At 43.3% G+C, this 24,785-nt stretch overlaps 1 protein-coding gene across 5 annotated transcripts in view; it reads left to right on the top strand.

The window, feature by feature from the left end:
- Positions 1-24,785, top strand: part of ZNF385D (zinc finger protein 385D) — a 1,091,058-nt gene that overhangs the window by 140,855 nt on the left and 925,418 nt on the right. The window contains exon 1 of one of the 5 annotated variants that reach the window (XM_060298644.1): positions 13,901-14,156. The exons of 1 other annotated variant lie outside the window; for it this stretch is intronic. In XM_060298644.1, the coding sequence (XP_060154627.1) occupies positions 14,051-14,156 (106 nt within the window). In that variant the 5' untranslated portion in view covers positions 13,901-14,050. Of the gene's footprint in view, positions 1-13,900; positions 14,157-24,785 lie in introns of those variants that run through there. 3 more of the 5 variants (XM_060298642.1, XM_060298643.1, XM_060298641.1) reach the window with 3 other exon arrangements.

Genomic DNA, 24,785 nt, shown 5'->3' with positions numbered 1-24,785 from the left:
GGGATTTTAGACAAATAGATGAGCTACACTTTTGTATCTGTTTTTACACATCTTCATTGTGGGGTATGAATTTCAATCTCACCACATATGTAAAATGTACCATCAATTCCAAAGGGTAAGAAGCAATCCTAACAGGGATTTACACATGATACCACACAACAAGTACAGAGTAAAGTGTAAGTTCTTACCCTGGAATAGCTTACAATCTAAAATAGAGAAAATGAATATCGATAGAAACATTTTTGATATAAGTAAAGCAATTCTGAATTCATTACACAGTTAGGGAATATTGTTCATTTGCACAATTAAATTGTATGCAGTCTTTTCCTTAATTATCTTTCTCTGTTTTAGACATTTTAAAATTCATGAGATATAACAATAAATACAATAAAACTTTCCAGTTTTAAAGAATTTTAGTTAGTATATTATAAATGTGTGGATTGAGAACCCTGTAGACAAGAGATGCAAATAGAACAACTGCCTTTTAAAAGTATGTTATTTTAGAAGAAAAACGTAAATAATTTCTATTCAGGGCTGGAATTCTAATTGAAGTAGGCTGTTGCCTATATGTTATAATTTGCATAGCAATATTTTTTCTGTTTTTGATTATTGAAATTCACCCATTAGTGATCCATTCTCTAGGTACAAGCATTGTGGTCTTTCCGTAGGCCTTTTAAAATGCAAATGCACATGGAAGAGTGCAACCCAATTAAGTTCTTTACAATTTAGAGTGGTTGCAAATATCAGATGGATTCTTTTCTCAGCATAGCAACATAAATGTTGTGTTTTTTTAACATTTTTATTAGAGTATAATTGCTTCACAATGGTGTGCTAGTTTCTGCTCTATAACAAAGTGAATCAGCTATACATACACATATATCTCCTCCCTCTTGTGTCTCCCTCCCACCCTCCCTATCCCACCCCTCTAGGTGGTCACAAAGCACTGAGCTGATCTCCCTGTGCTACGCGGCTGCTTCCCACTAGCTACCTATTTTACAACATAAACGTTTTTAAGTGCTTGGAGTGAAATATACAAAGTAAGAGATTAAAAGTTGGAGGGGGAAGGCAAATTTTCAGCAAAGTGAGTGGAGAGACACGGGCTAAAAGCCTGTGTCCTGGACTTCACCGTTAGGGCTCCAGCCATTCCTATTTCATTATTCTATCCATGCGTAGGTGCTAACTGCTGTAATAACCACACCATCTCATGAGCTTAATAAAAGAGCTTAATAATAGGATGCTGGGCTTGTGGTGACTGTCAGACCCTTGGACCTTGGAGTCCTCCACTGTTCCTCTGCTTCAGATCTACAGATGACAAGGGGAGAGAAAAGGAGTGGTCAGGTGTTTGCATAAAAATCCTAGAAGATTTTTGAGGCCAAGACTTGGGGCCAATGTTTTCTGTTGATATTTCCTTGGCCAAAAATAATCATAAGCCTTCTTCTACATAGCAGGGGGCTGGGAAAAATCGTTTTTCCATGTTCCCAGGAGGAAAAGTAGATGGTTTGATAAACATATAGCCCCTTTTTTTGGTCACCATTAGCTTTCAAAATTAGTAATAGGAATGACCATCTTAAAGGCAAAAAGGTTTTAACATTTGAAGTAGAATAGACATTTTCTTGGCACTCAGTATGATTTCCTAGGTGGGAGAATGCCACTTAATAGTCATGTATAACATTCCTCATCTATCAGTAAGTACTGATTGAGTTCCTATTTTATCAAATATGTAAAATCATCACTGTTGTTAACAACTATTAACTACATACTGTGTATGAGACTCTGTGTTGCCTATGACAAAAAATACAATTAAGTACAGTAAGTATATTAGGACTGTTTCATCTGCTGTGATCAGGATTAGTGGCAGTAAAAGTCAGTTAAAATAGAGCACACATAAGATAAACATTTTTATATTTTAACTTAATACACATGAATGCACATTCATTCACCAACTATTTTACGTAGGGCAATGATCTTCCTTTCAGTGTGGGTGTTCATCGTCACGTATATTGCATAACCTATGATGCATAATCTACCTGGAACACACAGAACTGGTTTCCTGTCTAACAGCTACTCCCCTCTTCTATGCTACCAAGAGCTTTTTTTTCCCCCTAGTGTTCTCCCTTTTGGGTGCACTGGGTGATTCTCTACCTTTTCTGCAAATGATGTTGGGTATATAACCTGCTCCTGGCCAATGAGACACAAAAGAAACCCAAAAGGGCTTCTTTGAAAGATGTCTTTGCTCTCAAAATGCAATGCACGAGTGACCCAAAAGTCCCTTTTGGTCCATTGTTTTTTTTTGTTTTTTTGTTTTTTTGCGGTATGCGGGCCTCTCACTGCTGTGGCCTCTCCCGTTGCAGAGCACAGGCTCCGGACGCGCAGGCTCAGCGGCCATGGCTCACGGGCCCAGCCGCCCCGCGGCACGCGGGATCCTCCCGGACCAGGGCACGAACCCGCGTCCCCTGCATCGGCAGGCGGACTCTCAACCACTGCACCACCAGGGAAGCCCTGCCTGATGTTTTTAACCTGGTCATGAAAGATGGGTTGAGTTTCACTAGGTGGAGAAATAGGACTATTCTCTCCAGGCATCAGGAACAGCTTTCAAAACACACGAGTCACAGAGAGGGGACCGTTTGACCACAGGGGAGTCATGGTGGACCGACAGGAATGGCAGGTTGGGATGAGGATATGGGGGCTTCAGATGCTGAGCTGTGGTTTGAACTCAGTGAAGACAGTGGTGAGGCATGTGACATGAGGGCTGGGAGTAATGTGGTGACCAGCATGACTGGGGTAGGTTTATCTGACACTGATCTACCTCAGTTAGAGGAAGGGCAAGATTGCTGGCTGGGAGTTCAGTTAGTAAAGATTTGTAAATTAATCCAGGCAATTAATCCAAATAAGATACGAATCAGGGTCCTGGTACTCTAGCTATGTGGGAGAAGTAGAAAAGAATCTGAGACCTATTGCAAGGGGAAAATCCACTTGGCTGGAGGTTAAGGTGAAAGGAAGTGATTAAAAATGTCTTTGAGGGCTTCCCGGTGGCACAGTGGTTAAGAATCCGTCTGCCAATGCAGGGAACATGGGGTCGAGCCCTGGTCCAGGAAGATCCCACAGGCTGAGGAGCAACTAAGCCTGTGTGCCACGACTACTGAGCCTGCGCTCCAGAGCCCTCGAGCTACAACTACTGAGCCTGTGCACCACAACTACTGAAGCCTGTGCGCCTAGAGCCCGTGCTCCGCAACGAGAAGCCAGCACGATGAGAAGCCTGCGCACGGCAACAAAAAGTAACCCCTGCTCACCGTAACTAGAGAACGCCCGCACGCAGCAAGGAGGACCCAACACAGCCAAAAATAAATAAATAAATAAATTTATTTTTAAAAATAAATAAAATAAAAATGTCTTTGAGATTCTAAGTCTGACAGAATGGGGATACTACCGTCAGCAGAACCGGAGCCAATGCGAGGAGATGTTGCTGAAAGGGACACAGAGTTTGAAGTGAGGTGGGATTTATGGGTTACCATAGTCATCCTTTTAGACACCCAGGATAGTGCTGTTCTCAAAAAACCAATCGAAATTTCCAGATATCTCCCCGGGAAGACAGCTAGATGAGCAGGCTGAAATATACATAATTTATGCTTATATATATATTATGTTTTAAAATTTATTTGTTTTATTTATTTATTTTTGGCTGCATTGGATCTTTGTTGCAGTGCACGGGCTTCTCATTGCAGGCTCGGTAGTTGTGGCGCACAGGCTTAGTTGCTCTGCGGCATGTGGGATCTTCCCGGACCAGGGATGGAGCCCGTGTCCCCTGCACTGGCAGGCGAGTTCTTAACCACTGTGCCACCAGGGAAGCCCTATGCTTATATATTTAAGACAAACTTCAGTCTCCACTAACTTGTATAACAACACAGCAGTCAATACATTAGCTTGGGGAAAGATCTGTATTTGGATAGCAAAATAAAAATGTTTTGAAGCACGGATGGATTATATATGTAGCACATTGTACTTATATATGATTTTTGTGTGTGTCTGCAAAATGTGTCGAGTTTACTGCAGCCATACCACTGCCGCAGTTTGCCTTGCATAGCTCAAGGCGTCACCCCCACCAGACTGGATGCACAAGTGCTAAATGGTTGGTTTGCAAACTCACGCAGGAGCTCCCCCAGGTGAAATCTGAAACTGGGCCCCATACACGGAGGGCAGGGAGAGACCGAAGAAAGAGTCAGACCCCTCCAGATGGGTAGGTGGTGGCAGGTGCAACAAGTAAGAGAACTTACCTACAAAGCTTGTCTTGGGCGCCACAAGACGAGTAGATCTCTGCATCCACCCACCAGAATCTTAAAGGTTTATACAGAGACCTTCACTGGGTTCAGTCACATGTTCAATCCAAACAGGCTCAACACCACACTGCTCCCTCCAGCCTGAGTCCTTGCAAACGGCTTGCACTGTGGGAAGGTTCGGCAGGGTGTACGTTTCAGGGGAGGGGATGAGGACCCTCTGATTGTGAGGGTCCAGCTCTCCGGTCAACCAGGGGTCATGTCCTCTCCACGACCTCCCCCTACATGAGTTCACCTCCTTGTCAATTCCCTCTCTTTCTTTCAACTTCCCATCCACTGGTTTCAAAAGATGCACGATTCCCAGACACTCACGAATATGTTCTGTATGTAACTGTATATGTCTTTCTTATTTAACAGGTATTCAGAACGATCTACTATTGGCCCTGCTTCCCTCCTCAATGTCCAAGCTCTAATTATTTAGAAAGATTTTTTTTTTTGCTGTAGTTTAATGTATATTTTCATTAGCCATTCCAGAGTTCTACTAATAATGGGAAAGGACTTTAAAATTTTTGTTTGTTTGTTTATCATGAAAAAAATACACTGATTAGTGGCCCCTTTCTGATACCTTGTGAGGTTTTTTCCCTGAGGATTTTTTTCTGATACCCTACTTCTATTAAAATAGACACTTTGGTGCTGAAGTATTCCACATCCGAATCAAATGGAAGGGAATTTGTATTAATGATTTATTCTGAAAACCTGTTTCAAAACCCTCTGATCCACATATCAGCAGAGCAGAGTTCAGTGCTGAGTCATTCGGTCAGAGACAGTCTGGAAAGATATTAGGAGACAGCGATCAGATTCTCTAGACAGTTGGAGAAGAGGATTGCTGCAGGATATTCCAGAGGACATTCGCTCCAGAAGAAAAACATCTGTAGGAACACTTGGAGCATGGATTCTCAGATTTGAGCGTGTATCAGCATCACCTGGAGGGCTTGTTACAACGGACCGCTGGAACCCACACGTAGAATTTCTGCTTCGGTAGGTCAGGAGTGAAGCCGGAGCATCTGCAATTCTAATAAGTCCCCAGGTGATGCTGGTGGTGCTTGTCTAGTGACAACACTTTGAGAACCGCTGCCTTAGAGAGAAAAACATTCTCCAGAAAGATGGCTTAGTGTGAGGCAGGAACAGGAAACAGAAATGTTTTCTTCCAATTTTTTTTCAGTTTCAATTGTGCACACCTTAATTTTCCTAAAACACAACTTTGTTTATACTCCTAATTTCCTCAAAAATCTCACTCTTCATTTTCTTCTAAGTACAGTCACAACAGCGTCCCCCACCTTTCCCTTATGTTCTTGACAAGCTGGTCCATTTGCTGGCCCTCAAAAATTTCTAAGCCTCCGCGCTCTCCACATTTGTTCATCGTATGTGTTCTCCCTGGAGTGCATTCTTATCCTCATCATTCTTTTTGCCTTTCAAATTCCAGCCCATTCTTGAAAACTCCGCTAAATTCCTTCTCTTTCATGAAATTTTCTCAGATAAAATCACTTCTTACCCTAAACTTATTACATAACTTTTTTTTTTACTTTGTTATTTTTATTTTGCAAAACACTTCATTTCCACCTATTGTAGTCAGGGAAAAGAAAACCCTCAAATACTTTGATAGCATTTACTTTTGTGGCAGCCTTTTAAATCTTCAGATCTACCCTGCGAGATCAATACTATCATTATATCCATTTTACAGACAATTTACCTTTGTATAGTTCACTATACAGTTGACCCTTGAACAAATTAGGAGCTGGAGGAGCCCACCCTCCAGGGGGTAGAAAATCCACACATAACTGTTAGCTGGCCCTCCACATACACAGTTCCAGATCCACGGATTCAACCAACCACCGATGGTGTAGTCCTGTAGTATTTACTATTGAAAAAAGTCCAAACGTAAGTGAACCAGGGCAGTTCAAATGCATGTTGTTCAAAGGTCACATGTATTTCTGAATTCAAGTTACATGACATCGAACATGGGCTTTAAATAACATGTGTGTTCTCCCAAAGTACTCATCACAGTACTTTGCAAATAATCCTGTTTATTAAAATAATTGCTGCATTCAAGACAGTCTTCTTTGGGTTGCTGTAAAGTAGCGATGATTAAATATTCAAATACTTGAGAAGGTTAGATCTACGGGCTTCTCTGTGAACTGAATTCTGATGACTAAAAATAACTGGTGGAGTCGAGGGTACTTGGTTCTCTGCCCCGAGTTTAGGATGATTTGGAAGCGCCCCATTTGGTGCAGAGCTTCGTGGAAATGGCTGAGGCCTTCGATGAGATCAGCTTCTCCCTTCACCCAAGCCGGCTTCCTTCAGTCTCTCTCACGTCTTGCTCTTAAGGAGAACCACCATTAAACTCCCTGCACACAAATTTCCATGTCTCCAGAGTCCACTTCCTGAAGAACGCACCCTAAGATAAAAAGAGTAGAATGTGAACAGATGACCCTTACTAACTTTATTTTACTGTTTTAGAGCCAACATTATAGAGTGGAAATTACATATGCTTTATCATCAGATTGGAGCTTATCAGGTACCATCTCAGGGAAGTTACTTAATCTCTCTGAGCCTGTTTTCTCATCTCCAAAGATTGATTTTATTTGGATTAAGAACAGTCCTACCACAGCATTGGACAAAATGCAGGTGCCCAGTATGTGGAGGCCTAGTACTGGGTAAAGTGGAATGACTAGAAGCTCAAAATGTTGAGGACGCGTCTTCTGAACCCCTCCCAGATGTGCTTGTTATTGATTACGTTGTAATGCTAAGTCTTGATTTGTATTGAAGTTTCCTCCACGTGAATTCCAAGTTATTCAGTGTTCCCGGGGTGAGATTTTTCCTTCGAGTTTGAGAGGAGGGACACTTTTTCCAGCATGAGAGACTGGGACTTGCAAATCGTCACCTCAGACAATGAAAGTTGTGTGACATCCCCGACTCCTGCTTCTCGGCAGCTTCCAAAGCCAAGAGACTGTTCAGTCACAGCAACGGTGCCGACCGTTCTGCTGACAGCTCTGCTAGCCTTCCTGGGCCCAGCTTTCTCTTTCTATGATCTGATTGAATCGTTGTGGCCTTGGCATTTTATCATAAACCACCATTGTAGAAAGTGTTGGGCTAAACGTAAATTGATCTCCAAGATTCTGAAAGCTTGAATTTTCTCTCTGGCCAAAACCTCCAAATCTTGAATCTTTCCTATAACTTACACTAAATATGATCTTCATTTGCATGACCTTAAATTCTCAACGACTCCCCAAAACCTCTGTCCATCACTCACTTTTGTGTTTCATTTATAGCATTTTCAGTTCGACCTCTATCTTCAGCTCTCATACCATGAGTTGACTGACCACCGACCCTCAACACTAGTTCCCCTGTATCTAGTACTTCACTATGTACCAGGCGTTATGTTAAATGCTTTACAGCATGAGTTCACAAAGGGCGGTTTTCCAGACCAGGAGTGTCAGCGTCACTGTGGAACTTGTTAGGAGCACAAATTCCTGAAACCCATCCAAGATCTAGTAAATCAGCAATCTCTGTTTTGACAAGTACCCCAGGTGATTCTGCGGGACACGCTGTAGTTTGAGAACCACTGCTTTACCCATATTATCTTATTACAAAAGCCGAAGACTGAAGGGTACATCGTGTTCCACTTTTACGATGAGGAAACGAAGGCTCACAGAGATAAAGTAAATTGTCTCACACGTTGTAGATGGCAGCATTGTAAACCAAACCGAGGTCTGAAAGATTCGAGAGTTCCTTCTCTCAAGTTTCAAGTGAGTGCATGAAATTTCTCACTTCTCTGATCTCTCATCCTTTCTTCTTTGTTATTACTAAACTTGGGTAAACCCTGCTGCCTGCTTTGTCTCTGTACTTATGTCTTTGAATATTGTTGGGAGAGTAACAAATAAAAATGCCGATTGTCTTCGTTATAATAAATGTATAGTTTTACTCCTGAGGCAAGTTTGCACATGTGCGATCAAGTTGTGGTTTTTCTTCACATCTCTTGTGGATTCACCATAATGTCCCTGTTAAACTTGTTCTAAATATTCTCTACGTTGTTCTAGCTCATGTTGTTATTTCTGGTTGATCACAACGGACCAGTAGAGGCTCATCTCTGTTTTTCTAGAGACACAGGGGTGAGATAAAGTGAGCCTTTCTCAGTTCCTGCCATTGCCCTCCAGAATCTTTTTTATTTTTTTTTTACTTTATTTTTTATTGGTGTACACTGCTTTATAATGTTGTGTTAGTTTCTGCTGTACAACAAAGTGAACCAGCCACATGTATACGTATATCCCCTTCCTTCCTATTGAGGTCACCACAGAGCACTGTCCATCCCACCCACCCCTAGAATCTTTTTTTTTTTATTTATTTTTTATTTTTTGCAGTATGCGGGCCTCTCACTGTTGTGGCCTCTCCCGTTGCGGAGCACAGGCTCCGGATGCGCAGGCTCAGCAGCCATGGCTCACAAGCCCAGCCGCTCTGTGGCATGTGGGATCTTCCTGGACCGGGGCACGAACCCGTGTCCCCTGCAAAGGCAGGCGGACTCGCAACCACTGCGCCACCAGGGAAGCCCCCACCCCCCACCCCCCAGCATCTTGATACATGTTGTTCCCTCCTTTTTTCTTGCTTCTAAGGAACAGGTGACACTCCTCTGCTGAGATTGATTACCTACACTCCCGGTTCACTAGTTGTTTCTCTTTTCAGATTTTGTTCAATGAATTTTCCCTTTCTCCCACCTGGAACTTCTCTCCCACACCTGTGGCCCCTTAACCCCATCAACAAAGTTTGTTTGGACTTTCCTTTTGCTACAGAGGAATAGCCTTCCTCCTTTCTGTTAGGAGCCCTCTACCGCCAATCTCTCTTTTTCATCTTCAGTTGATAGATTACTCTTAAAAAAAAAAATTGACTAACATTCTTGTTTAATTCCTTTGCCACTCAGAATAGTTATACCTTTCTAGTACAACAATTCCCTTGAATGTAATCAATGAACTCTTGAAAACCCAGTCCTTTTCCAAAACAAAACCAAAAGCTTTCCCAATCTGTATTAATGTTTCTCCTTCAATCTCTCTGCCCCAAAGTATCCATCTCTGTTACAAAGCTTTGCCCTGATTTGGTTCCTACGACACTGAAATAACAGAACACACATAGCCCTCTCTTCCCATCTTTTGGGTTGTGATTTGGCTGTACTCTTCTTCTTTCTATTGAATTATTAATTTACTCATTCAATGAACATTTTTAGAGCCTGTGTGTCAAAGGCTAAGTTTGGGGTTGAGGCTGCAACAGTGAAAGTATGTTCCACCCTCTTAGACCCTCCAGGGTAGTACAAAAAATATAAATAAGAAAAGAGTGCACTATCTCAGTCCTGTCAATCGCTTTATGCAGAGCTCCATCCATTGCCTGTAAATCCATGTTTTACAGCTGATGACACTGAGGAACAGGGAGGTCACAGAGCTTCAAGCTTCTGTCCTAAGCACTTTGTGCTTCTTTCTCTCCTCTACCTCACTAACTGCACGTTCTTCCAACAATTTAACTCCATATACGCACCCCAGGCTCTCAAACACGGGAGCGAACCCCCTTCCTCAGAGCAAGGCTTGAATGTCTGTGTGTAAGCATTGCCACCTGTACATCTGCCTCAAACCACTGACTAGAAGTGTCCAAAGAGAACTCGTTAACTGACAGCCTTTCCCAAATACACATAAAGAGAAAACCAAACAATGGGTTTTCCTTCTTGACATCTCAGTTCTTAACGGTGTCCCTGTTTATCTAGTCCTCCAGACACACAACCACAGAGAGATCTGGAACAAATCCCTCTTTGCCACATAACGTCTGCATCCGGTTAAGTAGGTCTCAGAAATGTCTCCTTTGCGCAAGAGGGAAGAGATATGGGAACATATGTATATGTATAACTGATTCACTTTGTTATAAAGCAGAAACTAACACACCATTGTAAAGTAATTATACCCCAATAAAGATGTTAAAAAAAAAAAAAAAAAGAAATGTCTCCTTTGAAACTCCTTCGTATTTCATTTCCCACAAGTGTTATCATGGGTCCTACCTCACGATCCCTGACCGCTTCCACCACCTCCTAAGTGCCTTCTATAGCTCCCCCATCTTCTGATTCTAGGTCTTCTATCAACTTGTTATATCAGATCAGTCTTCTCGCTACATTTCTGATCCTGGTGTTCCCCTGCGCAGCACTTCTGAAGTACCAACTGCTCAGGAGAGCAAGCATTGCCCCTGCCAATCTCTTCAACCATTTCTTCTCCCTTCTTCCATGCACGGTATGTTCAGGGCCGAATGGTCCACTACTCCCCATGCTTTTCTGCCTTCACTCTTTCACCTTAAAGGTCCCTCCTTTTAAGCTCTGCCCGGTGGAATCATATCACATTTAAACTTTTGTCTAGGGACTTCCCTGGTGGCACAGTGGTTAAGAATCTTCCTGCCAGTGCAGGGGACACGGGTTCGAGCCCTGGTCCAGGAAGATCCCACATGCTGCTGAGCATCTCAGCCCGTGCGCCACGATGACTGAGCCTGTGTTCTCGAGCCCACGAGCTGCAACTACTGAGCCCGTGTGCCATAACTACTGAAGCCCGTGCGCCTAGAGCCCACGCTCTGCAACAAGAGAAGCCACCGCAATGAGAAGGCCGTGCACCACAACGAAGAGTAGCCCCCGCTCGCCACAACTAGAGAAAGCCCGTGCAGCAATGAAGACCCGATGCAGCCTAAATAAATAAATAAATAAAATTTAAAAATAAAAAAAAAAATAAAGTTTTATCTAGAATGACCTCCCTTCCATGAAGTCTCTCCAGACCTCCCTGCCTTTTGAACCCTCTTTGGTAATGTGTGTGTAGGTCTTCTCTGACACCACAGCCTGCCTAAAATGGTGTTTATTGGTACCTAGTCAAATTGCTCTTTCAAAGCAGGAACTGTGTCGGATTCTGTCCACCCCCAGGAAAGGCCTTTAGCAAGGGAAAGGCTTATCAACACTTGCTGAACTGAAATGGTGGCATGAATGTTTAAATCCAGGTGAAAACACATAGAGAGACGGTCAAACCAAGATAAGAGTCATGCTAAGTTGAAACGTGACCTATCTTTTGGTGCACTGTGTATATTTCTCTATTTATTTCCTTGTTCTTGGCATTTGCTCTTCTTGGTTTGCTTTGCTTATTACCTTGATAAGCAATTTAAGTACTTGGTACTACACACTGAACCGTGCTGCATATCTGGCAAAGTTAACAACTGGTTTGGAGGAGGAAGATTAGACTGCCCCTGGGAGGCTGTTACTTGGCATTTTCTTTCTGAATGACAGTGTTTTTGTGGGGTGGTCACTGTTGACTGCTCTTCAGAGCTTGAGAACATATGAAGTGGCAAATTACCAGTCTTCCTCTGCACTTTCATCAGCATTAGCATTCCTAATGATTTTATCAATAGTAATTATTTTTAAAAATAAATTTATTTTATTTATTTATCTATGGCTGTGTTGGGTCTTTGTTGCTGCGCGCGGGCTTTCTCTAGTTGCGGCGAACAGGGGCTACTCTTCGTTGCGGTGCGCAGGATTCTCACTGTGGTGACTTCTCTTGTTGTAGGAGCATGGGTTCTCGGTGCATGGGCTCCAGTAGTTGTGGCACGTGGGTTCAGTAGTTGTGGTACACGGGCTTAGTTGCTCTGTGGCATGTGGGATCTTCCCAGACCAGGGCTCAAACCCGTGTCCCCTGCATTGGCAGGCGGATTCTTAACCCCTGCGCCACCAGGGAAGTCCAATAGTGATTATTAATGACAAAAATGATAGCCTGTACCTGTAGGGCATTTTACCTTTATGCACTGTGTTTACAAGTTATTTGGCCTCCACTGCATCCTAAAACCCCATGACCAACTGAGTGCCTTAGCGACGTGTAATTCCAGATCATCTTACAAATAGTTGCTCAGCTGCTATCAGAAAGCAGGTTTACTTTGTTTGTTCCTTTGTGTGTTGCCACTCAAAATGCGGGCCTTGATCAGCAGCCCCTGACTCACAACTACAAAAGCAGATTCTCAGGCCCCATTCCAGACCTACTGGATCTGAATTTGAACTTTAGCAAGATCCCTGGGTGATTCCTCTGCACGATAAAGTTTGAGAACTACCTCTGTAGGTCCTAGACCAGGATAACAGAGGTGTGTTTTCAAGCCCAGGGTTTGTACCTCGTGTGAGAGGGGGGCAGGGAGAGGACCAGAGGATGGGGGACGGAAGAAAAATCTTAGGAGGACACTGGCCCCTCAAGACGGATGAGCACTCAGGTTTCGTGGAGGTGGGGCTTCCCTGTATATTTGCAGTAGCTTCACCCCATCACTTTGTATCTGCACTGAGGTTGGAGGTTAACTATTGAGAGAGAGAGAGAGAGAGAGAGTGTGACAGGGAGGGGGAGAGAGAGAGAGAGAGAGAGAGAGAGAGAGAGGGAGGGGGAGGGAGAGAGAGAGAGAGAGAGACAGGGAGAGAGAGAGAGAGAGAGACAGGGAGAGAGAGAGAGAGACGGGGGGAGAGAGAGACAGGGGGAGAGAGAGAGAGAGATAGGGAGGGAGAGAGAGAGAGCGAGAGAGAGACAGGGAGAGAGAGAGAGAGAGAGACAGGGAGAGAGACAGGGGGAGAGGGAGAGAGAGACAGGGAGAGAGAGAGAGAGACGGAGAGAGAGAGAGAGAGACAGGGAGAGAGACGGGGGAGAGGGAGAGAGAGACAGGGAGAGAGAGAGACGGAGAGAGAGAGAGAGAGAGACAGGGAGAGAGGGAGAGAGAGACAGGGAGAGAGGGAGAGAGAGACAGGGAGAAAGGGAGAGAGAGACAGGGAGAGAGGGAGAGAGAGGGGGAGAGAGAGAAAGAGAGAGAGAGAGAGAGACAGGGAGAGAGGGAGAGAGAGGGGGGGAGAGAGAGAGAGAGACAGGGAGAGAGAGAAAGAGAGAGAGAGAGAGAGAGAGAGAGACAGGGAGAGAGAGAGAGAGAGACAGGGAGAGAGACAGGGGGAGAGGGAGAGAGAGACAGGGAGAGAGAGAGAGAGACGGAGAGAGAGAGAGAGAGACAGGGAGAGAGACAGGGGGAGAGGGAGAGAGAGACAGGGAGAGAGAGAGACGGAGAGAGAGAGAGAGAGAGACAGGGAGAGAGGGAGAGAGAGGGGGAGAGAGGGGGGGAGAGAGAGAGAGAGACAGGGAGAGAGAGAGAGAGAGAGAGAGAGAGAGAGAGAGACAGGGAGAGAGAGAGATGTCGGTGGGTTGGGGCGGGGGGAGTAGTTGTCAGGCTCCTGCGCCCAGTTCTGGAGGATAAAGGACCTAGGCACGGAAGGAAAGCCCCTCTCCCGAGCCTCCTGGAGCAGCTCATTCCCAATATCTCTAGTTTCCGGACGCATTTCTCCGCCTCGCGTTTCCCTTAACACCACGAGCCGCTCATTCCATGCAAGCTAGCTCCCGGCCTCCCGCTTTTTTGCTTCCTTCTTCGCGTCTGCGTCTCCCGCCCTCCCTCTCGGCCCCCGGCCGGCCCCTCCCTCGGCGCCGGCTCGCACCTCTCCCCATCCGCTGCACCTGAGGCGGGCGCGGGCGCGGGCCGCGTGCGGAGTGCCAGAGGCGCGCCGGCGTGAGGGAGAGGCGCGCTGACGGCCACCTTCAGCCCGCGCCCGGTTACCACACGCCCGGCGTTCAGGGACCGTCCTCCTCCGCCGCCGCTGGAGCTACGGGAGGGCAGCCGTGCGCCCCGGGCACCGCCAGCCCCGGCGGCCGCTCCTTCCGATGCCAGGGCCGGGGCGCCGGGCGGCCGCCGGCAGGAAGATGAAGGGCTCGGCGGGAGGAAGGAGAGAGAAGCTGCTGGGCTCTCCGAAAGCTCAGCTCGGCCGCGGTAAGTTGAGCGCAAAGAGGTGGCTCGACTCGTGTGGTGGAGTTGGCGGGGGGTGCTGGCCACGGCGCTGGGGGGTGAGCCCCTGCGGGATGCGAGGCGCGCGGAACGGGCATTGGCACGGTCCGTCCCCGGGATCTCCAGACCCCCGGGCCTCCAGCCCCCGGACCTCCCGGGCCCAGGCTCCCCCCTCCTCCCCCCATCCGCGTGCCCTGTTCTATCCGTCCCCTGCCTCTTGCCTCCTCTGTTCCGCGCCCCGCTGAGAGGTTGCGGAGCGGGTGTGGAGAGCGCGGAGCTTGAGGGTCTCCGGACACAAAGGCTGCCGAGGACCAAGGGGTCGGGGAGGCAGAGGAGGGGCGAAGGGGTCGGCCTGGCTCTGGCCATCGCCGTCGAGGGCTGGGCCACCGAGGCTGGACACCCCGCCGCGCGTCTCCTGTTGGTTGCGTGCGGGGCGCGCTCCCTCCTCGGGAAACCTGGCGAAGTTGTTGGGATAAGAAAGCACAGCGGGCCGGCTTCCTGCTTGCCTTTTCATTTTCTTGCTTTCCCCGTGAGAAGCAGTTGTGCTATGGGAAGCTTCTTTCCAGAGGAGTTATTTTGACTTTTAGGGTGGGGTTGGGGGGCTGAGGATAAACCAGCGCCCCTGGATCGGATCGCCCTCCTGGGCAACTGGGACCGCGTTAGAAGTGAGAGCACAGGGTGGGTGTAGCCTGCGACTTTCTTGCGTTTTGGGAGAAGTTTTATTGCGTGTGCAGATTGGAGTCAGAGGAAAGCAGTTGCGTCCCATATGGTGTCACCCCTTGTGGGATGTCCGATTCCTCATCTGTCCCCCTTACCGTTCAGACTTGGCCGCATCACGTGCTTCTGGAGGCCGTGTTTCTGTCTGCTTTAGCCTGAGCTGCGGCTAAAGTAAGGGGCAATGAGCTGTTCCTGGGTGTTTGAGTGTCTCCAAGTTCTGGAGCCGTAAACCGACTTAGGAGACTATCCTACATTCTGTAGGTAGAACTAAGGACCCTCATCTGGCGCTTTTATATGACGTCCCTGCGGTGCTTTCTGAAATGCGATGGGGAGATTTCTTTTGAGGCACTTTGTTAGCTGGTCTGTTAAACGTGGCTTTCACGTGTCCGCTTAATTCTGATTCACCATGGACCCTGCAATCGACTGAAAGGTGTCTCAGCCTCTGGGTTTTCATGCCACCCTTGCCCTGTCCTGGCTAATTCAGTCACTAGTCTCTGGTCTCTGAGCATGAAAGGCAAATATGGGTCATTTCGAATTGTGGAGGTTGATGCAGCACAGCGAGGCTGAGGTTTGATGCAGTTTCTTCACGTTTCCTAACAGATGTTCCTCAGAAATGAATTTTGGCCCTCTTGTCATGGAGCTAAAATATAGACTGGGGGAAAGGACAAATATCTTGAGTTAATGTATTATCTTAGATTTATTTATTTATTTAGATTCTTTTTTTTTTTTTTTTGGTTGCGTTGGGCCTTTGCTGCTGCTCGCGGGCTTTCTCTAGTTGCAGCCGACGGGCTTCTCACTGTGGTACCTTCTCGTTGCGTGCAGAGCACAGGCTCTAGGCACGCACGCTTCAGTAGTTGTGGCACTCAGGCTCAGTAGTTGTGGCTCACGGGCTCTAGAGCGCAGGCTCAGTAGTTGTGGCGCGTGGGCTTAGTTGCTCTGCGGCATGTGGGATCTTCCCAGACCAGGGCTCGAACCCCTGTCCCCTGCATTGGCAGGCGGATTCTTAACCACTGCACCACCAGGGAAGTCCCTGTCTTAGATTTAAATAAATGAAGTTTGGAAGCTCTCTGGATTAGGAGAAAGTGACCTGAGACAAAAGTTAGGGCTTTTGGACTATTTTTGCTATATGACAAAGTGGCTGAAGGACCTCTGGGGGCACTTAATGATAATAATAATAATAGTATCAACAATAATAATAGTAGTGGTGACATCAGACATTTGTTTCCTGTTCACTGCACACCAAGTGGATAAGGAAAGGGAGGCTTCAGAGATGTTAGATTTGGAAAAGTTCCAGAGTCAGTGTTTTGGAACCCCAGATTGCTGGACTCCAAAGTTGGTTCCATTCACAACTACGTGACCTCTTTGAGACTCATTTGAAAAGTGAAAGGACACCTAAGTTCTAAATCCCGTGAAAAGGTAGTAAGTTGATGACAGTGTCACAGATTGATTCATACACAGCTATTTCAAATGTATTTTTAATGTAACAGAAATGTGGAACTCGTGACTTGAAATCAAGTGAAAATTGGGTAGCCTTTATGTAATTCAGCCTGCCAGCTCTAGAGAGGACTAGATGCTGAGGTCTTGGTGTTTACCTTGTTGATGTACCTTCCTTGAGCCCGTTATTATAAATCAGTAATAGAACTAAATATATTATAGCCCTGCTCTTAGAAGTGTGTAATTTATAACATCAAACCTACCTTTGAATGACTCTATAGAGTTATCCTGAGGTCTACCTGGACACTGTCCTATTTCAGCCAGCTTATAATTAATGTTCAGGTCCTAACAGGATGTTGAATTTCTGTTGAGATACTAGCAGCCTGTTTTAAACATTCCTCTTTGTTTTCAGCGGTATTTCCAGAACAATTACACCCCCTGCTGTGATTTGCTATTTACTAGGTGCAGCAAAAGTTCAATCATGAAACATGTTTGCAGTTCAACAAAACATAGTGTTTCATCTATAATGACAACTCTGGCTAAAAGATTCACATCTAATCTAGGGCTTATTTTATTGGAAATTTAATTAAGACATTGAGTTTCTTATTGCAGTGCAAAGTGTATGCAGGTGGCTGAGTACACATCTTGCATTATTTTCTCGTCATCTCCAACTTTATAAATTCATTGCTTGTGAGTTCTTCATATAAGTTATTGTCAGTGCCTGTCGAAAGATTTTGAAGTTTTTAAAACTAAGAGCAAGAGCAACAAAGATGTATTTATCATGTTCCTTCACAAGCTGATATGCTTGTTCGAGGAATAGTGGTAAATCACAGATCTGATTCGCCTGCACTTATGGAATTACCAAATAAAAGTGTATAAATCTGTTGGGGTGCTATGTTAATATGTTAGAAGTGGGAGCAGCTTTGGGAAATAGAGAACCTTTGAGGAAGATTTTACTATGTTTCATTTTATTGTACTTGCATGGTATCTTATTGTTTTCAAATAAAACTGTATTTCTCTGTACCAGTAAACTAATGGTTATTGCCATGTTTTCTCTTTTGTTTTAGGGTTAAGTTGTATTTTCTAGTAGTAACTTAACATTTCATGAAATATACATTTTTGTCTTTTGATACAGTTGAAGTCTTAAAAAAAAGCCTATTTTTCCAACTGAAAACAATACATTTCTCAATATGTAAGGGTTTTAGCAGGAGTATAAGAATAGTAATAATTTGCCTAGAGGTTTTGTTTGTTTTTTGAAATTATGAGGTTGTTATAGAGGCCAACATATTTAACCTTAGTAGTAAAATATTGAAACTAATTATAAACTTGAATTGCGAAATACTTTATAATAGTGGGAGTCTTATGAGTTAACCTTATAATTACATGAACATATGTCCTCCCATGTTTTGCGATTTTTGAAGTTCAGTATTTGCACAGTAAGACTAATAGTTTATTTGATAGTATTGGTGATTTGAGCAATCACATCTCTGAAAAGTGATTTAAACTCCATCAGCATCTGTGTCACACTGATATCACAGTTTGAAGAAACTCATATTGGGGAAGGATTTGTAATTTTGAACGTTTCAAGAGCCGAGAACTCAAGGTAGATGACGCTTAGGTTTTTGACAAGGGCTCTAAAGTGAGAGTTTGAATAAAATGAAGCCTGTAGGTGGACAAGCAAGCAAGCACTTACATAGCCTCTTAGGAGACCTAGATCAGCACAAATAGACTGCAGGCCGAAAATTCACGAGTATCATTAATCTTTTGACCCGTGGATAACACATCGGAGATCAATTTTAAAACTCCAGGACATTAAAAATGTATAAATTTATACCTTCTAGGGCCGACTGAAATCAGCAATCACTTCCCTTTCTGGAATAACCCAGTCTTAACTTAAAAAAAAAATAAATAAAAACTGCAATGAGAAAGAAGTGTAAGGATCTTGAGGGGCAGAGATGAATCAAACTCCTTCACCAAGTCTTTATTCCATTTAAAATGTGACTTTAATCCCATCTAGATAATTCTAGACCCCTTTTAGCATTTTGTCTAGACTGAGTATGAGTTTTAAAGAGTATCTTACTCCTAACCCACTGATGCACTTGGAGAGGACACTAGAACACAGTTCTAGAATGCGATAGGGACTTCTAGACCACTTAAGGGCTTGGGTTACTTTGCCTATAGTGTCATCCAAACAAGCAAGTGTGTAGCACTTCTAAACAGGTCCTTTAAGTGAGAGGTTGGCAGTGAAGGAGGGTTCTTATTTACCTTCTGTGTAGTTCTGTAGCCCATCTTTTAACAAACAGTACCAATCTTGGACTATCTTGAGTTTAGATCTATGTGTCTCCAAGAGAGGAAAAAAATATTACTATGGTGCAGCATCAGGGAAGTCCATGGGAGGATTTTCCTAAGGATTTCTCATAACATGGGGTCAGATGTTCTCGATTTAGTTTTTTTGTGATCTTGTCCTGTGTTCTGTTTTTATATCCAAGGAGTTATTCATTGCTATCTTTATAATGTATTATTAGAAATTATTAGAGATTCTTTTTCCTTTAACTATCTCTCATCTACCTTCATGAAATGAAAGGAAAGTGAATGAAGGTTTCTATACTATCTTTACTTTCACTTAAACAGATGAATGGGACTTCCCTGGTGGTCCAGGGGTTAAGACTCTGAGCTCCCAATGCAAGGGGCCCGGGTTCGATACCTGGTTAGGGAACTGGATCCCGCATGCCGCAACTGAGGGCCTGCAGCCCAATTAATAAATAAATAAAAGAAAATAAGTCTCCCTCTCGGGGAGTCAAGCCATGTTATAAAACAAAAACAAAAACAGAAGCATACACAGGAAACTCCAAAAGGCATCTTAAAAAAATCGAGATTTTTAAAACTGCACTTTGTTGAGAACAACTTCTGAGAGTTAGTGTCCGTGTACCAAATCTATCCAGATTACCTAGAATTTAAGAATAAATATTTCAAGTGCTGGGTTGAGTTCTCAGGTGTTGACCTATTTTACATTCATAGTAAAACATGACATTAAAGTAGTAGAGGCAAAATCGTCAGTTAACATGGTGTAACACTTAAGAGTGCGAACTCAAGAACTAGAATTCTGGGGTTTCTCTCCTTAAAAGCTGTGAGAAGTTTGTGAACTTACTGTTCATCTCTTTGCCTTGGTGTCCTCGTCTATAAAATGGTGATAATAAACAATCTATCGCATAGGTTGATTGAAGACTCAATAAGATATATATGGTACTTTGTATATTTGAAGCACATATAAAGTGTCGTACTAGTGTCTAGTACAAAGTGAATACGCCGTAGATGTTAACTATTTTTAATTATCATCATGTATTAGTTTCCTGTGGCCGCTGAACCACATTACCGCAAACGTGGTGGCTTAGGACAGCAGAAGCGTATTCTCTCGCAGCTCTGGAGGTCAAAAGCCAGGAATCGGTATCACAGGGCTGAGATCAAGGTGTTGGCAAGGCTGTGCTCTGTCAGGATGCTTGAGGAGAGAATCTGCACCTTGCCACCTGCAGCTTCCGGCGGCTATTGGCGTTCTTTGGTTGGTGGTCTTATCACTCCCCTCTCTGCCTCTGTCTTCCCTTTGCCTTCTTCTCTGTGAGTCTAAACTACCTCTGCTTTTCTCTAAGGACATCTGGGATTGCATTTAGAGCCTGATACTTTATTGCTGATAGATCAGGATAATCTCCCGTTTTAAAATCCTTAATTTAATCACATCTACAAAGACCCTTTTCCCCAATAAGGTGACATTTACCGGTTCCAGGGATTAGGATCTGATGTAATTGGGGGGAGTGCACACTATTTTGCCTACCACAGTCCTCCTCCTCCTATTTTTTTTTTTTTTTTTGCGGTACACGGGCCTCTCACTGTTGTGGCCTCTCCCGTTGCGGAGCACAGGCTCCGGACGCGCAAGCTCAGCGGCCATGGCTCACGGGCCCAGCCGCTCCGCGGCATGTGGGATCTTCCCGGACCGGGGCACGAACCCGTGTCCCCTGCGTCGGCAGGCGGACTCTCAACCACTGCACCACCAGGGAAGCCCGAGCCCATGTACTTTGATCAATTCCCAGTGCTGATATTCTTTGTGACGAGTTGAAAGCTGGAGTCCCCTGAACTCTTTTGGGAACCTGAGGAAATGGATACCTTCCGGGAATGGTAAGGATATCTCTGGGGTAGGAGTAGTGGGCAAGTTGATATTTGCCCTAAGAATTAACAAGTAGGGTACAAGGAATGAACTTGGATTTCCCTTGATAATGCAGCTCTTCACAGGTCGCCCTGAGCATCAAAAATTGAGATAATAATAGATATAATCCCATAGATAATAATCCCATTATGGGGGGGGGAGCTATGTTTTATTGATCTTTCTACCACCTGCAGTGCTTGTCAGTGCCTTGAACAAAAGAGGTGTCCCAAAACATTTGTTGAATGAATAAACAATTACATTCTACTGTGTGGTAGACATAGAATTTGTAAAAAATTGAGGAAAATAGCCTAAAGATACTCTGAAAATTGCCTTAAATACAACATAATAATTTCTCAGATTTTGATATGCTTTGTCATTTTCTCTCTCCTGAATAAAGGAGACACAGCTCTGTTACTGGTTAATTGATGGCTTTTAGTAGGTTGAGTAAAGTTTTTTAGCATATCATAAAGAAGAGTTTGACCTGAGGAAATTGCTTTCAAAAGACCATTTTTCAGTTTCCATGAACTTTGGCGAGCACTTCACATTTATAAAAATTCCTTTTTAATTAGTGGCATGATTCTTAATTATTTATTAATCATAAATTATGTCTGATGCCAGTGTATCCTTCTTTGACTCTCTATAAATAAAAAACCTGAACAAGTTAATCTGAAGAGATGATTCTGGGGAAAAAACCAGTTTTCTCTTTTAAGATCATAAATTAGAACATGTCTTCTTAAATTTTCAAAGTTGAAGAGAAACTTTTCAGAATTCTGAAGAAGTTGGAAGAAATAATTCCTTTCTTAAAAGATTGCCTACTTTAACAAGAGTAAACGTTTTTCCTAATTAGGATATTTCAGCATGCATAAGAAAATTTGAGAAAAACGAAATAATATTCAGGATAGAAAAGGTTGCCATTACAAATGATGGGGTTCACATTTTCTATGTCCATTTAGAGCAAAAGTTTTTTCATCTTTTTCTACTAATACACATATTAAAATCTCATATGGAAATAGTGTTTCACAGAGTACAAAAATGACATGTGAAATTTCTCAATGGTTTCTTCCCATACTTAGGTGAGTAGGTGTTACCATTAGCCTTATTGACAATTTTTTTAAAGGTAAGGAAACAAAAGAAAGGTTATGTGATTTTGCAAGGTCAAATAACTCGCACTTGATAACGTTGAGTTGTGAACTAACCATGTCTGATTCAAAGCCTGAGCTTCCCTGTACTACCCTGAAAAGCTTCCTTTTTTTGCCACATACACAGGGAAATAGCTTCTGTTAAGTCTATCAGACATGGGAATGATTTACTGGAGGACAGTGATAGTACATGAATGGAGTGGAGATGAGAACAGTCAATAAATGACAGTATTAAGGGAACCCTAATGAAACTTTAATTTGAAAATTGCTCGGAAATGTACTCCAGGATAGGCTTTATAACCATACTCAGATTCGTTATGAAGATAAACTAATTTTATGCAAATGCTAAAGCGACTTTAACAGTGATTTTCTATACCTTGATGTGGTCCTTAAGGAAAATTGTCAGGTCCATTAATAAGTTTCTAAATTGATTAGGCTACTTTGGTACTCCAAAAGGCATCTTTCTATAAATTAATGCTCCCTGTTACGTTCTGATTACAACGAATTGCTTGCTGTGCCCAAGTCTGAAAGTTTCGTTTCTGCATTTTTGTGCCTTCTCAGCCACTGGCTTTCCTTTTCGTCTTACCACATGAGAACAATGAATCATCTTATCCTTAAGCTGAGTTTGGAAATTCTGTGTTATTCAATGAATTTGTTGTTACTCCACCCCTGTGATAATTTGAAACCTGGCAACTTCACTACTTTCCCAAATGTGTTCATGATCAACTAGTTTTGTTTGGAGCAGCAAAGGGCTGCCCTGGTTTTTCATCCTTATACATCAAATGGACTGTTTTAATAATTGACATCATATGTTTCAGAATAATAAAAGGTTTAAGGTAATAATAGCTAGTGATCTCTAGAGGGGCAGCATAATCAAATAATATTAGAAGGTTCTCAGTTTTTCTGACCTTAAGGAAACAGAAATGTGCCAACTGAGTGATCACCCTGATTAGCAGAGTCTCCTAGGAATGCACAGTCATTCATTTCTATTTCATGAATTCCCACTCAAGAAGAGTCAAACATTAAAGTTGAAGTGTTCCTTGTTTCTAACAATGAAAGCACGAAATAAACAGAGGGACATACAGCCGGACAATGTATGCCAACGCAATGGGCCTCTCATACCCCCTACAGGAAACAGGGAAGATGACGGCCTTGGTATCTGCTACACTTTGAAAGCATTTTTGAGATTTCATGCCATTGCTTTGTCATTAAAATAAATAGCAATGAATCTTGGAAGCTGGCTGTCACTGAGGGGTCAGTAGTACAGTCTAATAAATGATGATGGTAATAAGTTATAGAAATTTGGTTGATTGCCATAATGCGTATAGAGAATGTAGAGAAGTGAAGTATGATCTTTAGGAGACTGCCAAGCGCTATGTAATAGCTCTTGTGTCTGAAACCAGAATTGTGGAACTGATTCCAAGAAACCAGAATTGTGGAACTGATTCCAAGAATACGACTCTGTGTGTGTGTGTGTGTGTGTGTGTGTGTGTGTGTGTGTCATGTGTATCTACAAGCTAAAGTAGTTTAGAAGGCATTGAAAGGTTAGTTTGAGGATGGCTTGGCATACTTTTGTGGAAAACCATAAAAGGAGTTTGGTTTAAAAGAATAAAATAACCAGGTACATGTTTTAAAGAAAGAAATCATGCTCTTAAAGGTTTATTTGACTAGCAAAGGTTTATTTGACTCTTGCTTTATTAGTTCCTGAAAGTTTTCAGAAAACGTAACAAGTTGTAAGTGTTTGACTGTCAATACTTTCCAAGATAACATTGGGAATGTCCCCAAAGAGGATATTGTTAAAGGTGATCAAGTGCTGTGACTTTAATAATCACGGTAGTCCCAACCTCAGTTTTGTCATGTTGTTTGATCTCTTCTTTTGCCTTCCATTCAAGTAAAAAAGAGTGGTCCCATAAACAATTTTGAGAACTGAAACCTACGTTAAAAATACCTTTTTCTTGAACATTATGCTGCCTTCAATACATGTAGCTAATCCTCTTTTCCATGAAAACAAATAAGTCATATGGCCAAGTACCATAAATGATATACACATTGGTTTGCTTATGTATGATTCATAACTTAATTTCTGTACCAGGGAGAGATTTACTGTCTCTCTAGGGCATCATCTCCTGTCATTTCTACTGGAATTCCTGCTGTCATCTCAAATCGTGTTGATCATTTTGCTCCTAAATGCAGCTCCACTTCTTTTGGACTTGACTCTTTCAATACCAGCACTGTTCTCTCAGAATTTAACTATTTCTGTTCATTTAAACAGCAGATACCAACCTTGACTTACAGCGGCTTGCAATGGTTGCTTTGTTATTGTCGTACATTAAGAATCATGGGAACCTTAAGAAAGGTCCTGTAGTTAGTATCATTACATTTCTTTTTCATATCTCACCATTGCTGAGACCAATACTAAATTCCATCAATATACCCAAGGTAGCAGAACACCTGCAAATATTCAAGGAAGATTTAGCTTCATTTGTGAGGAAAACGCAAAAGCTGTCTATTTTATTTTTCCTTCCTTTACAAGGCTAATACCAGCTCATTTTTAAGGAGGTATTGGATTCCACAGGACAGAAAAGTCTCTCGGAAGTCACATAATAATATTTCTGTGTATGTTTTAACTGAGTTGAATCAGTTCCAGCCTCCTTGTAGCACTACCCAATGAGAGTAGATTTACAATGGCCACATTGAGAAGTCATTCCACAATTACGTTTTTATCTCGTTCCCAATTATTAAGTCAAAATGGCCAACCATAGTTGTCGATTTTTTTGTCCAGGGAGTCAAAGCATCACATTTTTTGCTGAATGATAGAAAGGGGTCATCTGGGCCTGGATTGTAACCAGTTGGTTTGGAGGATCATGCCATCGAGTCACTAAATCATATAGAAGGTTCTAGTAACTGAGGAGATGAGCGTTTGCTTTGCCATTTAAAATTTCACTCCAACTGGACATCCGTTTTCGGTACTGCTCAGCCATTCTTCCAGTTCCCAGTGGGTCCTCCTATAAAGGCCACTCTAATTTGGTCCTGCATGTCAAGTCTTTTGTCCAATGCCTGCTCTTACATTCAGAATATGATCTAGATTCAGTTTCTCAGATGAAATAAAGACCATTAGACAGACACATC

This window comes from Globicephala melas, chromosome 4 (assembly GCF_963455315.2).
Source record: "Globicephala melas chromosome 4, mGloMel1.2, whole genome shotgun sequence".
In the NCBI taxonomy this organism is placed as follows: Eukaryota; Metazoa; Chordata; class Mammalia; order Artiodactyla; family Delphinidae; genus Globicephala; species Globicephala melas.
Note: the sequence above shows the minus strand (reverse complement) of the source record. Positions and strands in the feature narration are given on the sequence as shown.